This window comes from Nicotiana sylvestris, chromosome 9 (genome assembly GCF_000393655.2).
Source record: "Nicotiana sylvestris chromosome 9, ASM39365v2, whole genome shotgun sequence".
Lineage (NCBI taxonomy): Eukaryota > Viridiplantae > Streptophyta > Magnoliopsida > Solanales > Solanaceae > Nicotiana > Nicotiana sylvestris.
Window position 1 is genome coordinate 185,182,350 of NC_091065.1, and position 19,397 is coordinate 185,201,746.

Here is a 19,397-nt window from a genome sequence, read left to right on the forward strand (position 1 = left end):
AGTCTTCCAAACTTGAAGAACTCCAATTTGAGGCTGTACAAATGTAAAAGTTAAACACATTAGTTATCCATTGGTTATCTATTTGGTTAAGCATTTTCTAAGTGGATAATATGGTTCTTTATTCATATTCGACCCCTTTTTAAATGGTTTATTATCCAACCCATTTTTTGATGGATAATATGGGTGGATAATTTCTTTTTAACTATTTTGCCACATCTACTCAGAACTACTTCTAACCTTTTTTCTTGCTTTTGTAGAATAGTTAGATAATTATAGTGTAAGATTATTAGAGTTTAAGAGTTTTGATAATTGTTTGAATATGCATGAGCATGAATTTGACATACAATTAGTACATAATAGAGTTGGGGCGAAACTCATAGGCTAAACCGTGAAAAAATGGGAACTCTGAGAAAATTGGCCTAACACGTCACATGGGGCATCGTGCTAGGACAAAGGGTCGACTCTAAAAAAAATATAGCTCTCTGAACTTCTCCGCTGCCATGTCACATGGGGCTCCGCACCCCGCGACACGGTTGTATAATTTTTGTTGGCCAGATTTAAAAAAAAAAGAATTTTTTTTGAAAAAGTTAAAAAATATGGATGCCCAGTTCTACTCTAACCGTCGTTCCCTCCTATTTTCTCCTTTATTCTTTTACTCTCCTCTCTCATTACACTCTAACTAAACTCCCAAACTCTTTCTTCTTCTCCAATTCCTTCCACATCTACCTCCTATCACTCCCATTCATCTTCAAGGTAAGTTCTTCCTCCCGTCTCTTCTCTTTCTTTTAGTATTTAATTGTAGTATTTAAGTAGCTTTAGTTTAGTTCACCAAACCCTAGGTAGTTGTAGATGTGCTAATTTTTTTAGTTTCTTTGCTTATTATGGCCGAAATTGTGCTTAACTTGCGGGGTTTTTATTGTTCTTATGATTGTGGAGGATTTTTGCTATGTCTTGGTGCTTATTGCATTATTTTGTGATGGATTTTGTTGGGGGTGCCAATATGGCCAAAAATTGGACGGTGTTTTATGCAAAAATTGGAGCACTTTGTGTTGTTGTTACATTGTGGTGGTATTGTGATTGTTGTTCGGGCAGTTGATTGGTGTTGTTGTATAGTGGTCCTAGACCGATTGAAGTTGAAATTATGAGTTGAACTTTATGAATACAATATGTTTGATAAAATGCCCCAATGACATAGAAGGTGAAGTTGTGCTTAATTAGAGGAAATTTGTTATGAGATAATGTGATGCTTGATGATAAGTGTGGAGTGGGAGGTCATGTTCTTATGCTGTGAAACTTTAATGTGTTAGCCCCGAGTGCTAATCGATTGACCACCCCATGCTACTGTGTTCCTAGGTGCTAATTAGGGTGTCTAATTCATGCTAAGTACTTGTGCAGTGTTGTATTGTAACTTCTTAATTTTATTAGTGGTAAATTAGAATAACTTCTTATTCTTGTTTTATTATTTGTCAGTTTAGCTTCTTGATTTTATATTTTACACTAGTGTAGTCCATGGTTTATATTATTGTAATATTATGTTAGTGATTAGGTAGGTTGTTGATTACTTGTAGGATGCTTTCAATAAGGTAGTCTGAGTCCCCGATATACATTGTACTTGTGAACATACCAATAATATAAGTGTGGGGTAGTTACCCCGTTTGGTCTTGTTTTTGTTTTAAGTGTTGGGGCTAATTTTATTCGTCATGTGCAGGTACAATGTATTGTCATCCTAGCAAACATTCTAATACAGGTTCCTCTGAGGTCGCCTCTAATAGTCGTCGAGGAGGTAGGCGGAGCACCTCCCCCCACCATAGTGGAGGAGGAAGAGAAGCTCATTGATCCAGATGTGGATGTAGTACTGGGCTGCAAGTATTGCATTCGGGCTTTGCCAACTGATGCTAGGATGTGGTATCGGACCTTTGTTCTGGCGACGAGTCCCGACCTGCAAATTAGTATTGATGATGGCAAGCTAGCCAGGAAGTACTCGGGGATTTATAACAACATCAGATACCTGAGTTTTGAAAGCTTGTTCCGTCCCGGTGAGTCGATGAATATGAACATGGTGAAGGAGTTCTACGCAAACAGGCAACCTGAGGTCAGTTTAGATGTGGTGTATGAAGTGGAGGTGAGAGGCAAGATGATTCCCTTTTCCTCACGGGTAATAAATCAAATCATGGGGGTTCATAGAGCACTCTCATAAGTTGTTCATGAGGTTGTTGTGTCGGTCCCCCTATCCTGATATTAGATGCCAGTTGTGTGGCATGGGTTCTCTTGCCACATGGATGCGAGATGTTAATGAGTTCTACACAGACGTGAAGAAGTGCAATTTTCAGCATCCCGCTAGAGTCATTCTCCGGTTGATTAATGCAAAGATCATGCCTACCCAGAATAATAATGATGCCTCCAAGTTGAATGTGTGTCTCCTTTATGCCATCTTGACTCGGATGAAGTTTGATCTGAGCAAAATTATGCTTGAGCATATGGCTCGAGTACGACTGCTTGGGGCCCACTGTCTGTGTTTCCTGAGCACTATCACTCGGCTTCTGAGGACGCGCCATGTGGAGGAGGAGTTCCATTATGACCGGACGATTCCGGTTATGCGGCCTTTTAAGGCCTTTGATGTCACAGCTGTGATAGATCCCCTTTCTGATGTTGTTCCTATAGGTCATAGATTACTTTGTGTCGAGAAGACACTGCAACTGCTATTTACTAATATGCGCCTTCGCGTATCTAGGGGGAAGACTGACTTAGCAGAGCTGCAAGAGGACCACCCCCTCTCCACGGTCACTCAGCAGTGGTTAGGCTTGGCAGATGGAGCACATATGTCACTAGATGAGGATGTAAACTATGTTCCCTCCGATGATGAGGAGTACTTGCACACCTTTGAGGGTGTTGATGAGGAGTAGGCCAAAGGCCTCAAAGGAGTTATCTTTTTACTCTCGTTTCTACTGTTTTGCATTAGGGACAATGCAATTTCTTAAGTATGGGGTGAGGTGCTCCTATTTATTTGTATTTGTTTGTTTTCTATTTACCATTTGACTTTGATTGATTTGTTTCTTGCTTTCTTAGACAATATGATCTTTAAATTATAACTCTGAATTCTATCGGCCTGTAATAATTAGTAATGAATTGTTTAGTTTCGACTCTTCCTGACGAAGTATTTCTTGGACTGGCTTCTTGAGGGATTTGAAGTCGAACGAGAAATATACAAAAAAATAAAAAAATATATCTTTTATTTTTTTATATTTTTTTAAACCTTTTTAGGTAGTGTAACAATTTCTCCTTTATTTTTTCTTGTCGCGATTCTTTTCCAAGGATTTTACTTGAATCGGATATAGTTTTTTTTATAGTTCTATAGGATTATAGAATCTTGAGTCATAGCGCTAATTTGAAGCAATTTTCCTTGATTGTATATGCCTTGAGAGTGGTGAGTGCTTAGTTGTGACGCCTAGGCTCAGTTCTTGACTCTTAGATAAGTGCCTTAAATTTATTGATTGTGACTATGTTTAACTGCTTTGACTAGAGAGTCGAGATAGATCTGATCCTAAGTGAGTTATGTGCCAATATGTGAGTGAGATTTTTGTTGATTTTGTGCATGTCAGTTGATGTCTAGAACTTGACCCATGTGTGTGCAAAGCGAAATAGTAGTCTTGTTCAGTCTAGGAAGTGATATAGGCATTTCTTTGTGAGACAATTATATGCATGTGATCTGCCTAATTGTTGTGTATCCTAGTTAGCTCTTTTGAGCCTGTAATCCAATATTCTTTGGTAACCACACTACAAGCCAGGCCTTTTTGTTTGAATTGACTATCCGTTTGAACCATTTACCTCTCTTGAGCAGTTGATATATTTATGAGCTTGTTAAAAGGTAAGTGGAGGTATGATTGAGCTTTTGAGTGGAACTATAGAACCAGAGAAGGGTGCACTGTTTGAAAAACAATTGTGAGAGCCACTTGTAGGGAATTAAAAAAAAGGAGAAAGAAAAGAAAAAAAAAATTGGTGTTTGTATATAATAGAAAGAAAATTATTCCTTGCTAGTGGTAAATCGTGCTTTGTCTGTGCTTAAGAAAATTGGGAGCTTGGCGTTAATATGATGTGACGGTTGGGGATTGGTTCAACACAAGTGTGAGGTTTGAATTATTAATATATATATATATATATATATATATATATATATATATATATATATATATATATATATATATATATATATATATATATATGTATTAAAGTGCTTAGGGAGTGTAGCCATTATATCCATATGTATCTTACCCGTCTCGTAGCCTACATTACAACCAAAATAAATTCCTACTTGATCCTTGACTGAATGAGCTCGATTAGTGGAGTATTACACGACGGGCAAGCCTATGATACATTTTCTGTGGCGCATGAATTTTATTTCTGATAGAGAGTGAATTCTTTCTATCTTGAGTTCCTATTTGTTCTTGAATTTTATTGTGTGTGGAACTACTCTCTATTGTTTGTGTAAGGGCACATGATTTGCGAAGGTAAGGTAAAGTCCTTGACCTCTGTGTTAGAGTAAGTGAACAGGTTGTGAAAAATGCATGGTGATTTTGAGTCGAGTCTTGAGGCTATAATGTTATGACATGGTGCTTAGTCTATTTTAAATATTCTTGGCATAATGTGTTTGGGAAGTTGTTTAATAAAAAGGTCGTCCCTATGTAAAGTGTAGTTTAATTGCTCGAGGACGAGCAATCATCTAATGTGGAGTATTGATGGTAGGCTAGAAACCCGTATTTTAGCGGTAGTATTGCACTCTAATTACTATATTTTACGTGTGTTTGTGCTTAAATGATAGTAAATTACACTTATTACGTGTTTATGCCTTGCCGGAAATGATTTTTAGCTATTAAGGTAATTTGGAGCTAAATCAAATAAATTGAAGCTTTGAAGTCTGAATAGAAGCCTAGAAAATTAAGTCGGGTTCACGTTCGGGGGTCGAGGACTAAGTCCAGATGTCAAAAAGTGGACAAAACTATTTACTTTGAGGAAACCTCACAGTTGCATCGCATGAGCGCGGCGCGGCAGTGTAAAATAGGGTCTGACGGGCTTTTGCATGGTCTCTGAATTTCCTCACAAGTGCACTGCATGGCGCGGGGCGGCTGTACAAAATTGTTAGAGTATTTTCCTATTTCGTCTAGGAAAGGTAGTTTTGTCCGGGCTTGTTCCTACATGGTATAAATACACCCAAAATATAATTTTTGGAGGACTTTTGACCTACAAAATATTGGAGAACCAACCAAGGCAAGAAGACTCAAGAATTCATCAAGATTTCAATCAATAATCAGTGCAATACGGGAGCTTGTATCGAATCATTAGCATTGATATTTTCTTTGTTCTTAAACCTTATTGAGATAACTTTTTCCATTGCTATGGAGTAAATTCCATTAGGGTGTTGCATATAAGATGCTTTGATAACTTGATTAGGGATTCGATTCTTGATAATTGTTGAAATTAGTTTGCGAAGCTTTAATTTATATTGTGGAGTTATTTATTATTTTGCGTAATTGAAAGAGGATTTGATATTGAATTTTCTTACATCTTGTACTCTAGTTTAAATTCGTGATTCAAATAGGTAATCGAAAGAGTATCTTGAATTGTTAATCGAACTAGAAAATAGGAAAATATTCGTGATAAGTTACCCTTTTGATCATACCTATCATTTCATTGTTGCAATTGTTTACTGTGCTTCAATTAGATTAGTTACTGAATTTAACGTTTAATCGAAATAGGAACATTAACTTCAAGTGTAATCTGATTATCTGTTAAATTCGTGAGAATCAACAGTATTTTAGAGTGAACTAACTCAAAAATTGGATCCCGAGTCAATTATCTTGCACCTATCTAGTCAATTACCCTTATTTCTCTCATTGATATTTCTTCGTTGCTCATCTGCTATCTTTTGTGATCAATTGTTAATTGCTTAATTTTTAGTAGTTAGTCGTAGTAATAGTCATCAAATCAAGTGTTAATTTTTCTGGATTGTAATCAACTGAAGATTATTCGAATATTATTTAAATATAATTCATGTGGAGACGATAATTAAACTATACTATCTTTGACTAGTGAGCAATAATTTTGTGTTGTGTTTTACGCGCGTCACCCACTAACACTTACTTTCACCCGTTTTATTGGTCGTTAGACCACATATATTAATAATAACTGCGGACACATTCACAAGTTAATTGATTGACATACACATCTTTTGTGTGTGTGTTTGTATGTAATTTAAAATATTCTATAAGTAATTATTTATATTAAATTGACACCCTTGTCACAAAGTTGTAAAGAGTGTAGTGGTGCTATCTACTCATTTGGTTAAAATTCTGAATCAATCGCTATTAATAAAAGCGGAGCTAGAATTTGAAGTTTGTTTTGGTTAAAAATATAATAAAGTGCGTTGCTTTCAAGGGGTCTCGAGAACCTACGTGTTTTCCATGAGAACCCACGACCGTTAACAATGAATCTAAACACCTCTTGTTATTGGGTTCGGCGTGACATATTTTTATTTAAGTCGTAAATTTTTCAATACAAATACAGAGTTCAGGAAAAAGTTATTGGGTTTGCCCGTTTGCCCGTTTGCCTTTACACCCACTACTGTAGCTCCGCCCAGGCTGTTAATAATGCGCTAACTCACCTACTATGCTGAGTCGCTGACAATCAATGCCTTTGTCCGAACGTCAAAGGCACCGTGTTTTACATTGTTCATGATTTAGAATTAATCAGAGGATATGGATATTATCGAAACAGAGCCTTTTGTTTTGTAGCTCAAACTCATGTGCATGGAACTTTGGCATTCAGCTTTCTCATTCACAATAGTATGAGAGTTCACACGTGGGTGTGTGTATATAGAGAGAGACACACACGACAATAAAAAGAATATGAGTTACGTGCCCCACAAACAAACACTACATTTGTATTCAGACTCTAGTAAAGTCAAGGTCCAGTGTGATTTTTATTGACAATTTTACTTGTTTTCCCATTCTTGTGTCCAACGCTGAGATTTGTTTGGTACGAGAGATACGGGATAATTAAATCTCGAAAGTAAATTTGAGATAAATTTATTTCATATTTGAAATCCAAGGAGAGGTGTCATGGTGTATGTTGTTCGCTGATGATATAGTTCTGATTGATGAGACGCGATGCGGCATTAATTGGAGATTGGAGGTATGGAGGCAGGCTCTAGAGTCTAAAGGTTTCAAATTGAGTAGGACTAAGACGGAATATGTGGAATGTAAGTTCAGCGACGTGACGGGGGAAGCGGATGTGGAAGTCAGACTTGACTCACAGGTCATCCTCAAGAGAGAAAGTTTTAAGTACTTAGGGTCAATTATCCAGGGAGATGGGGAGATCAACAGGGATGTTACGCACCGTATTGGAGTGGAGTGGATGAAATGGAGGTTAGCGTTTGGAGTCCTGTGTGACAAGAATGTGTCACAGAAACTCAAAGGTAAGTTTTATAAAGTGGTGGTTAGACCGACCATGTTGTATGGAGTTGAGTGTTGGCCAGTCAAGAATTCACATATCCAGAAGATAAAAGTAGCTGAAATGAGGATGTTGAGATGGATGTGTGGACATACTAGGTTGGATAAGATTCGGAATGAAGATATTCGGGAGAGGGTGAGCGTGGCTCCCGTGGACGATAAGATGCGGGAAGCGCGGTTTAGATGGTTTGGTCACGTGCGGAGGAGAAGCCTAGATGCACCGGTTAGGAGGTGTGAGCGGTTGACTTTGGCAGGTACAAGAAGAGGCAGAGGGCGGCCTAAGAAGTATTGGGGCGAGGTGATCAGGCAGGACATGGCGCGACTTCAGATTTCCGAGGACATGGCTCTTGATAGAAACATGTGGAGGTCGAATATTAGGGTGGTAGGCTAGGGGGTAGTCGGGTGTTCTTCCCTCTTTGTACCGGGTAGTCTGATAGAGTTTCGTTTAGGTTTGTTAGCGGTCTTTGTTGTATTCACATTGTTGTTTTGCATAGTTTTGTGTTATTGTCCTTTAACTTATTTGTTGTGGTTATTTTCTTTCTGGTATCTTTTGTTGTTACATGTCTTTTCTCTTGTTTCTTTTATGATATTATTGCCTCTCCTATTGAGCCGAGAGTCTCCTGGAAACGGTCTTTTTGCCCTTTTCGGGGTAGGGGTAAGGTCTGCGTACACTCTACTCTCCTCTAACCCCATTAGTGGGATTTTACTGGGTATCTTGTTGTTCGTTGCATATTTGATTATAAAATCACGGTATAATTAATTCCGAAATTGGTTATCCTGAAATTGTTGTGTTATTTTCATTCCTATGGGAGAGCGTGGGATAACAATCCCAAAATAATTAATCCTGGAATAACTTATTTCCCAACCGAACGACCCCTAAGGGTATTACCATGGGTACATTTTAACTCCAACCATCTTCAGTGGTACCTCCTACTACACCTGGCAAATACTGTTAAGAACAAACTTTACGAGTATCATTACGAAAATTACTACTCCGTCTGTTTTAATTTATGTGTTGTAGTTTTGATTGAGTATAAAGTTTAAGAAAAAAAAGATTTTAGTAATTTATGATCTTAATATGTATAAAGTTTTGATCATGAGATTTTTGTAGTATAAAAGTGTGTAAATAAGAGTAAAATAGGATGTCTAAAGTTAAATTGTTTTAAAAAAACAGAAACATGTCATTTATTTTGGAACATTTTGGAATGAACTACACACACAACACAACAAACCCAATAAAATCTCACAAGTGAGGTCTGAGGAGGGTAGTGTGTACGCAGACCTTACCCCTACCTTACGAAGATAGAGAGGTTATTTCCGGTAGACCCTCGGCTCAAGAGCGAAAAAGAAAGCAATAAACAAACAATAGCATCAAAAAAGTAATATGACAATGGAATCAAGTGACACAATATGTAATAACAAAAATATTGAAATAAGTAAATACAAAAATAATACCTAACTACTGGTAAGAATGACACACAGTATAATACCAAAGAACTGGAAATTTCACTGGATTCAAAGGCAGGAGAAGTAATTACACTATTCTTTATATAATACGATCATACTTATTTTGAACCCACTAATTTATGTCCTAATTCCTGAGGGTAGGAAAAGATGTAGTAGGGTTTTCATGGGACCTAAGAAGAGCGAACTAGGGTGAAAATTTTTTACACAACTGATTTAACAAATTCGCTTGTCAATTTGAGCTCATATATAGGAAGCTCTTATGCTCTTAGGGCATAAAAGCTTCCTATATATGGTGTTTTCTATATAATATGATGATAATTTGTTATTTAGGAAGCCATATAAGAGCTTCCTATATAAATGTAAAAATAGCACGGGCTAATCAGTTTTCGGGCTGCTCATTCAAAAATAGCCAGCATTTGCAAAGTCATTGAAAAATAGCCACATTTTTGCTGCAACACGGAAAGTTTCAGTATAATATACTGGAGATCGGTGCACATGTGTATGAACTTCCAACATATTATGCTGGAAATTCAACACGCAGAAAGTTCGAGTATAATATACTGGAGATTAGAGCACCGATCCTCCAATCTCCAGTATATTATGTTGGACCTGTATACTTATGCTGGAACTCCAGTAAATATACTGGAGTTCTAGTATATTATACTAGAATTTCAGTATATTATACTAGAGTACTTTTCCGGATATTGAACAGTGTTTTCGTTCAGATTTATCTTTACATGAAAAGTGACTAAATTTCGATTACTTTTGAAACTGTAGCTATTTTTGAATGACCTCTTGTAAATTTAGCTATTTTTGAATTTCTCCCTATATAAATTGACCATCATATTCTATGGTCTTATTCCGGGAGAAATTAAAAAATAGCCAGATTTACAAGTGGTCGTTCAAAAATAGTCCAGTTTAAAAAATAATCGAAATTTAGCCACTTTTCATGTAAAGATAAATCTGAACGAAAACACTGTTCAAAATCCGAAAAAATACTCCAGCAGAATATACTGGAGTTCCAGTATAATATATCAGTCCAGTATAATATACTGGAGTTTGGAGCACCGGTGCTCCAGTCTCCAGTATATTATACTGGGGTCAGCAAAGTATACCGGTCCAGTATAATATACTGAAAGTTCATACACAGGTGCACTGAACTCCAGTATATTATGCTGGACCGGTCTCTGTTACAGCAAAACAGTGACTATTTTTATTGACTTGGTAAACACTAGCTATTTTTAAATGATTAATCCGAAAACTGGCTAGACCGTGCTATTTTTACTCTTATTTCTATATAAAATGAGTTCCTATACAAATTCTAGTACAAATGATGCTTACTAGAGCATAAGAGCTTCCTATATAATATGATGCCTGCTCATTCTCATTAGTATATGTTCTACAAGTAGGGATAACAGGATGATCTTCCCCGAGAGCTCACATCGACGGGAAGGTTTGGCACCTCAATGTCGGCTCTTTGCTACCTGGGGCTATAGTATGTTCCAAGGGTTGGGATGTTCGCCCATTAAAGCGGTACGTGAGCTGGGTTCAGAACATCGTAAGACAATCCGGCCCATACCCAGTGTGGGCGTTATAGCACTGAGAAGACCTTTCTCTAGTACGAGAGAACGAGAAAGTAGGGGTGTCAATGGATATTTAAAAACCAACTAAACCGACCGAGCTGTATCGAACCGATTTTTAAGTTTCTTTTAATAAAATCGTAGATTATTATATAAATCTAAAACCGTACCGATAACTAGGATATGTTTTTTATTTTATGAAAATAAACCGAAAAAATACTGAATCGTACCGAATAAATTTACCCCGTGAAAAATATATTGATATGTTAAGTTTAAAAATAATAAAGTATTAAATTTATTTTTGAGCCTTGGAATTATGAAACAGTTACAAGCTAACAATTAATTAAACTCAAGATCCTAATTCCTAAACCTATTATGCTACTTCTATTGGAACTAAATTATTTTCAGCATATTCACTAGCAAGACACAAAGTGTTGTAACGATTATGTGTAGCAAACTATAATGTAATGAATATTCCTAAACCTATTATGCTACTTCTATTGAAACTAAATTATTTCCAACATATTCACTAGCAATACACAAGGTATTGTAGCAATTATGTGTAACAAACTATAATGTAATGAATATGCTTCCTTTCGTGTGATTTAAATTTATCTTTTGAATGTTTAATCTTCTATAAACTTTATTTTTGAATCCCAACTTCGTTAATATTTTTTCACTCGTGTGATTTATATTTTTTTTGTATTTGCTTAGTTTCTTTTACACTATTGTAGAATAGTTGATGGATCTATACTCTAGCCATCTTTCATATTTTCTTAATTCATCACCTTTTAAACCGAAAAATGTCTAGGGAGATTTGCTAAGTCCTATAAAAGTACATATGTTATTGCATTCTTCTTCTACTAGTGACTTTTACATGACATTTAAAAAGATTACCGAAAATTAACCGAATCGTACCGATACCGAAGAGAAACCGACATGGTTGTGACGGTTTTGAAAAGTCTAATTTTGGTTAGACATATTAGAATAACCTAAAAATTGATACGGTACATATTTTATAAAATAACCAGCCGAACCGAACAATTGACACCCCTACCGGGAAGGATGCACCTCTGGTATACCAGTTATCGTGTCCACGGTAAACGTTAGGTAGCCAAGTGCGGAGCAGATAACTGCTGAAAGCATCTAAGTAGTAAGCGCACCCCAAGATGAGTGCTCTCTTATTCCAGCTTCCCCAGAGCAAATTCTTTTACCATGGCAAACATCTACACCACTATAACATACAAATTTGACATTTGTAACTTCCCTTGAACTAGCTACAAGTTTTTCCTTTAGATGCATTCTTAAAACCATAATAGGGTTAGGTTTCTCTCTAAGTCTTCTCTCTCACTATAATGGGAGTAGCGAAATAAAAACAAGATTCAGCTGCAAGAGAGATATTTGAACAATTCAACATACTGTCACTACATATGCTTATGAAACTGTGATATAAAGCATCAAAAATAGGAAATTTTAATTAGCATCATTGCGGATAAATGGATAGTTAATAACTCCACATAATTCAGATAGTTAACTCAAATGCTTATTAGACTGTTCAACTTAAACTTGATAGCTCGAAAACGAACTTCTGCACGTATGAAAGCTTTTCCCAAAGGGGGATAAAATGGTGATGAATCCTACTCTATAATGGCAAAGAATACAATGATAAAGATTTAGCTCCAAAGTACAAAAATGAAGAAGATTTCTGGGGAGTTAATGTTACATTGTCCATCTACATCCATTGTACTACGACGACATGCACCGCATAACAATCATCCATCTACAATGCAAGAATGAAAGAAACTCTTATGGCAGGCAAAAGAAATAAATAAGTTACCCAAAAAACAAGTATCAGAAGTTGGTAAAAAGGGCGAAGCAGAAGGCGTCAACATGATTCTAATCACTTTGTTCGACGAAAACTTATTGAAGATGAATACAGAGATACAAAATTGGCAACAGTTAACAAAATCCTGAAGCCGAAAGGAAGCCAATAGCATGTAATCACAGCCCTAAACAAGGAAAAGCCATCGTCAAACTACTATATTGAAACATGTTTAAAATTAACCTGCATTATAATGCAATAAGTTCTTAAAAGCTGAGGTGTACATGCACAGCGAGTTTCAGAAGAATTCAACAAATAAATACTTAACAAAAACTTCAAAAGAAGTTAGAATTCACTGAAAGGGAAAACAATCCCAGTCTAACAAATCAAATGACAGTCACAGAAGAAACCAAATATTTCTTCTTCGGAGTTCATACAGTACTCTATTTTTCAGACATTCTCTTAGACTGCATGGACACAATACTTCGGTTGAACCCTCCGACATCATAAGTCATCATTGCAATCTGATTGAATACCAAGTATTAGAATATACCTAAACATTATTAAATTTGAAGAACTACAATGAGAAATGCAAAATTATATGTTAATCTGATTCAGTTATCTCAGGGCCTATTTAAGTTACTAACTGATAGGCAATCAATGACAGCCACATGATTCACAAACATCCAACAAACAGTACCTGCTGATCAATCTAATTATCAGACAAAAACTGCAAATCACCACGAACACATCATCAAAAACCTCCACACCTTTTGAAGATTTAAAGATATTTTGGTTAAGAACTACCATGTTAAACGAAAGCGTAAATGTCATTGATGGAGAAGTTCTTTGCATTTCAGCAGGTTGAAAAATTACCTAATGAAGACAGACTCCAACTGTCAGCAAAAGCTGAAATCTTAAGTTAACTTGCCCTATTGGATGGCTATTGCTATCAGACAAACTAGGACTTCACCTAGTACTAGAACTTTTTATTACAAATTTATAACTTTGGTGGACTGAAAATCCAAAAGAGAACAATAGTAGAGTCTCGGACAATACCAAATTAAACCCCAACCACCCTCATTAGAAGGTAGGTAATAATGGATATAGGAGATATTTCTGATTCTTGGGAACATCTAATCAGTTCAATGCCACTTATCACGTATTCAAGTTCAATCTCCTAAGAGATTTATCAGGTTACAAGAAACTAAAGTGTAACAACTGAGTAGCTCATGAGTAATAGAAGAACACTGGTATTTAAGTAGTTAGGTATAAAGAGAAGTTACACATATAGTCTTCATCATGTTTCATTCTTGAGGCTAGTCTAAAAACTAATCTATGACATTTCAAAACATGAATGCTTCTAGTTATCCATAGGCTCCCGTGAAACTCTACTGGGGCATACTCAGAATTTTCCAGAAGCAACTTGGCATAAAGAAACAATACGAGAGGAGAGTAGATACTTTAAGAACTGCATAGTCCCAAGTAACTTAAATCTGGTAGACACTAAAAATAACTTGCTTTTTTCTAACACCATCCAAAGCCAATAGATTAAGCACTAGTATAAAAATGCTTTCCAGACAAATTCAAGCTTTTTCTTGAAAAGAGTTTTGCCATCGGTAATACACGACAAACGAAACTAAAGTTCAGAAAAAGAAAAAGATCCCATGTTCTCAGTCACTATCTACTTCTCATGTTCTTACACCGCATGGATATTTCACTTTGCTTGTACTCTCTGACATTCATCATGCATCATCATTGCAATCTGATTAAATGCCAAGTATTAGAATTAAGCTTACATCCTTAGAACTACAACTGAAAACACAACATATGTATGCTAAACAAATTTAGGTCCCACAGTCAATCTGACTCAATTTTCTTGGTCTTATCAATGGAATTAAATCATTAAAATCAAATACAGCGGCATGATTCACAAAGTCTGATGTATTTCAATCTACGATCAGATGAACACAGCAAATAACATCAAATGCTGATTTCAGCATAATGACATAATACAATGATATTCATAGGAGAACAATATTTAATTCCTTTAGGAAATTGAAGCCAAGCAATTAGAAGTTTCGATTGGGAGTTAATATATAGAATCTTGACCACTATCAAGTTTTCTTGGTAGATTGGAATGTTAAAAAAAAGAACAAACGGAGACAAGCCTATAATACAACAGTCTCTAGAAAAATCCAACTCTAACGTACTCCTGGGAAAATCATGAAGCAGAGAACATTGTAGCCTTACTCGAGTCAGAAGAATGAATTATGTGTCAGCATTAATCATACAATGTGGAAGTTGAAGGCACATTATATTAAAACCAAATATCACATGAACAAGTTTAGCTATGCATGTTAACACCCAAGCGATAGTTAAGCTGTATATTGACAGTGGAGAAAGAAAAAGAGAGGCGGTGTAAACATTGATGATCCTTTCCACATATGCTAACATTGGTCTTCCTTTGCTAAATCAACCGAATTTTTAAAAAAATTACATTTTTAGTTAGTTATATCTCAGAGGGGAGGTTCCTCGCCAAACTTAAGAAAGAAAATTGTTATCAATTACTTAAAAACCAACAGAGTGAAATGATTTATGTATAACTCGAACTCAAGTTCAAGATCTTCATCTAGTCCTCTCTTGTCCTACAATATGAATCGTTTACTTTTAGAGAAGAAAGAGGAAACATAGATAGAAGAAAGTAGCTTATGGCTGGAGCATCAAAACTGCAGAAGTTAGAAGAAATGTTTTTAATTACTTTTCATCTAGGAATAGCGTCCCTTTTGGATAAATAATATGGCAAAGCAAAGTAATTGATTTCTAGAGTTTTATGTTCTTTAATACATAATTCATTGAATTGAATTGTTAACACTCACGATATTTCAATTTTGCAAATATTTTTTGATAACTGAGAAATTCTTGAGGGCTAGTGGCGCAAGGTTCGAAACTCAACGGGTTATGCCCGCCCCTCTATCCGTCTCCACTCAATTTTACTATTTTATATTTTGTTCCTCAACCTTTTTCTTCCTTATTACTTCCTTTTCCGTTTCTCAGGACTTCAGGTTGGGGTCAACAACCTGTTGAAGTTCAAAGCTCGCAGTAATGCAGGTGTTGCACTATAGTTAATAACTGTCTCAACTCTCAAGCAATCAACTTAATGCCATTACCAGCTGACTCAAAGGCCAATGGGCTAAGCTAAAATATCTGCTTACTGGCATTTCAGAACTACTGAAAATGTGTATTACACAATCTTTCATGCATATGAAAAAACATAATTTACTGCTATAAAATTCTTCATACATTCATCAACAACCAAACAATAGTGTTGCCGGCATAATTAAGTAAATAAAAATATGATTTCTCTAACAATTTAAGCTTTTAGATGAGTTGCTCAGATAACTCAACATGGTATGGTGCGAGCAGAGGTCCTAAATTCGAATCTCACTCACCGCAAAATAAAACAAAATACCAGGCCTGCACGTGAGAGGGTGTGTTGAAGGCATAATTAAGAAAATAAAAATATCCTATCTCTACTCTAACAGCTTAAGCTAATCGGATGGCTAACACAATTCAACAACAAACATTCAGAGATTTTTTTTTAACAGGTAACACAAACATACAGCTCCAATTAGGAAAATAAAACGGAGATTGATGCATTATTCTCACACATAATTTGTAGCGAACTAATAGATACATACACGGATCCATAAATAGAGTCGAATACAAAGTAACTATACCTTCAAGAGTCCAACCGTAACTCCGAGGAGTAGCAGAGAGCATTGAAGTGAGTAATGCCGAGGCAGTTGCAGTGTGATAAGGAAACATCGATTCCACTATAACACTACTCATTTCTACAGGCGACCTTCAAATATAATACATCAAATCTATCAGGAAAATAAATACTAAAAACAATTGGAGAGAATTGAATTTTTTAAATTAAAAATAAATTTGTGTAGGGTGACCTGAAAATGCGAGCGGTGAGGGGCTTTTGAGTCGGTATTCGGAAGGGAGAGCTCTTTGGCTTGGCGCCGGAAGTAATTCTGGCGGCGGCGGCTCGGCCGGAGGTGGTGGCGGAGCGGAGAAAGGACCTGGCGGCGAAAGTGGCCATAATTTTAAAAGGGCTACAGAGAGAAGCAAAAAGGCTTTGTTGGGGTTTTAGGTTCAGAAGTTGGGGCTCTCGTCAAAAAAAAGGCAAAATAGCTAAAAGCCCCTAAATTTAATAAGAATTATTAGTTGCACACCTAGACTGTAAGAAATATTAATTGCCTACACGAACTTTGCTATTTATTAGTGTTTACCCTTGGACACTGGTAGGGGTGACAAGCGGGCGGATCGGGCCGGAATGGGCGAGTTGAAAACAGATAATTTATGTAAAAATAGCACGAACTAGCCAGTTTTCGGACTGATCATTCAAAAATAGACAGCATTTGCAAAGTCATTGAAAAATAGCCACTATTTTGCTGCAATACGGAAAGTTCCAGCATAATATATTGAAGATCGGTGCACCTGAGTATGAACTTCCAACATATTATGTTGGAACTCTAACACGCGGAAAGTTCCAGCATAAATAATATACTAGAGATTGGAGCACTTGCGTATGAACTTCCAACATATTATGCTGGACTGGTATATTATACTGGAAATCCAGTATACTTATGCTATACTGTATATTATACTGGAATTCCTGTATATTATGCTGGAGTATTTTTCGGATATTGAACAGTGTTTTCGTTTATATTTATCTTTATATGAAAAGTGGCTAAATTTCGATTACTTTTGAAACTGTGACTATTTTTGAATGACCACTTATAAATCTGGCTATTTTTGAATTTAGCGCATAATTTATCCAACTCGAACAATATTAAATAGGGATAGAAAATGGATTAACCGGCGAATAATATGGATATCCATATTATCCATGACTTCTTGAATATAATCACTTTTAAGGGAATTTCTAGTCTCATACATTTGAGGAATCTCCAATTTGAGTCTTTGCAAATATAAAAGTTAAACTCATTGGTTATTTATTGGTATTTTTTTTAAGTGGATAATATTGATCTTATCCATATTTGACCCATTTTTCAAAAGTTCATTATCCAATCCGTTTTTTAGAGGACGGTATGGATGAATAACAATTTTTTTATCCATTTTACCACCACTACACACTGATGTGAAGAGTATGAATACATTTTCTTTTATGCACGTGAGAATGAAAAAAATGAAAAATCAATTTAACAGTGTTTTGGTTGGAATTGTTAGTTTTAGAGTTTAAGACTAAAATTGTCAAACTTTTATATACATAGGATTATATCTATTAAATTGTACATATATCAAGAACCAACATAGTCCAACCCCTCTATATTAGAGACCAATTTGACCATTTCCTCAACTATCATCACAATTCAACGTCCGTAAATATTTATCCACGGCCTATTGCTGGGTAAAATTTGTATCTTTCACTCACATATTTATTATTTAATCATGATTAAAAGGGTGTTTGACTAAGCTTATAAGCTGGTCAAACTGACTTATAAGTAATTTTTGGCTTATCTATGCATTTGGTAAAATTAAAAGTACTTATAAATTTAGTACTTATAAACCAAAAATAAGCCAAAGCCATAAGTTGGTCTCGTAAAAATGTATCTCTTTCACTCTACAAAAGAGAGCAAATGTCATTAGAGATCCATAATATATAGTAGAATTAACTTTTACATCCTTATACCAGTCATTCAACTTGAAGATTTGGTTTGGAAGATTTAGCGGTTTTTGTTCATCATGCTATTTTTATTTTCAAGTTTTATTTTTTTCAATTTTGTTATTAGCATAATTATTGTCCTTCCACTTATTTGTTGTCTCTTACGGTACTGATATTATTTGTATGATTTTTGTTCTTGCTACAAATCTTTTTTCTCTGAACCGAGGATCTCCCGGAAACAACCTCTTTACCCCTTTGGGGTAGGGATAAGATCTGCGTACACTCTACCCTCCCTAGAGCCCACTAGTGAGATTATTACTCGTTGATGTTGTTTGAGGGTGAAATTCAAAATAGTCAGATTTACAACTTGTCGTTCAAAAATAGCCCAGTTTCAAAAGTAATCGAAATTTAGCCACTTTTCATGTAAAGATAAATCTGAGCGAAAACACTGTTCAAAACCCGGAAAATACGCTAGTATATTATGCTGGAGTTCCAGCATAAGTATACTTAAACTCCGGCATATTATACTTGAGTTCCAAGATAAGTATGTTGGAACTCCAGCATAATATGATGGAGTTCCAGCATAAGTACACTAGAACTCCATCATAATATACTGGAGTTCCAGCAAGTATACCGGTCCAGCATAATATACTGGAGTTTGGAGCACCGGTGCTCCAGTCTCCAGTATATTATATTGGAGCCAGCAAAGTATACCGGTCCAGCATAATATGCTGGAGTTCATACACAGGTGCACCGAACTCCAGTATATTATGCTTGACCGGTCTCTAGTGCAGCAAAATGGTGGCTATTTTTCATTAATTTGGTAAACGCTGGCTATTTTTGAATGTCCAGTCCAAAAACTGGCTATACCGTGCTATTTTTACATTGTTTGATCTTACGTTATTGGGCCTTTTGCATTCTGCACCCCTAATCTTTTTCGTATTTTCACCTTATCCTCATATTTTCTACAACTTACTCCCCTAATGTACTCATTCTTTTATAAATCGTAGAAGTATTCATATTTAAAGTTGCAGAATAGGAACTAACTAATATGGACTTCCCTCTTTTCAATGTCTTACAATCAACTAGTATGACGCAATAAAATTCATCAATGGCAGCTCGGTGCACAAGTCATTTTGCGTTTGCACAGAGTTTGGGGACGGGTCACATCCCAAGAAGCGTGATGTAGATCGCTACCATTAATGCAAGCATTAGTCGCTACTTCCACCGCTCGAACTCGTGAGCTATAGGTCATATGGAGACAGCTTTACCGTTGTTTCAAGGCTCCCCTAGTCCACTTCATACAATTTCATCAATATTATTAACAA

The 19,397-nt window shown here is 35.9% G+C and overlaps 2 protein-coding genes across 7 annotated transcripts; one reads left to right on the plus strand and one right to left on the minus strand.

The window, feature by feature from the left end:
- Positions 1 to 7,119: 7,119 nt before the first annotated feature.
- Positions 7,120 to 7,893, plus strand: LOC104232135 (uncharacterized). Its single transcript, XM_070158389.1, has 2 exons — positions 7,120 to 7,468; positions 7,529 to 7,893. Exons 1-2 carry the CDS (start codon positions 7,120 to 7,122, stop codon positions 7,891 to 7,893), a joined length of 714 nt encoding a protein of 237 aa, XP_070014490.1.
- A 4,106-nt stretch (positions 7,894 to 11,999) lies between these two features.
- On the minus strand, positions 12,000 to 16,631 carry LOC138876978 (protein NUCLEAR FUSION DEFECTIVE 6, mitochondrial-like). 6 transcript variants are annotated; one of them, XM_070156294.1, is made up of 4 exons: positions 16,337 to 16,550; positions 16,112 to 16,236; positions 14,075 to 14,136; positions 12,213 to 12,329 (listed from the first exon to the last, which is right to left on the minus strand). In XM_070156294.1, the coding sequence occupies exons 1-3, from the start codon at positions 16,480 to 16,482 to the stop codon at positions 14,117 to 14,119; spliced, it is 291 nt and encodes a 96-aa protein (XP_070012395.1). In that variant the 5' UTR covers positions 16,483 to 16,550; the 3' UTR covers positions 12,213 to 12,329; positions 14,075 to 14,116. The 6 variants fall into 6 exon arrangements, 3 of the variants coding, with proteins under 3 accessions (XP_070012395.1, XP_070012394.1, XP_070012393.1); XM_070156293.1 differs by lacking the exon at positions 12,213 to 12,329 and adding an exon at positions 12,560 to 12,895; XR_011402299.1 differs by lacking the exon at positions 14,075 to 14,136 and having other exon boundaries at positions 12,000 to 12,329; positions 16,337 to 16,556.
- Positions 16,632 to 19,397: the final 2,766 nt, after the last annotated feature.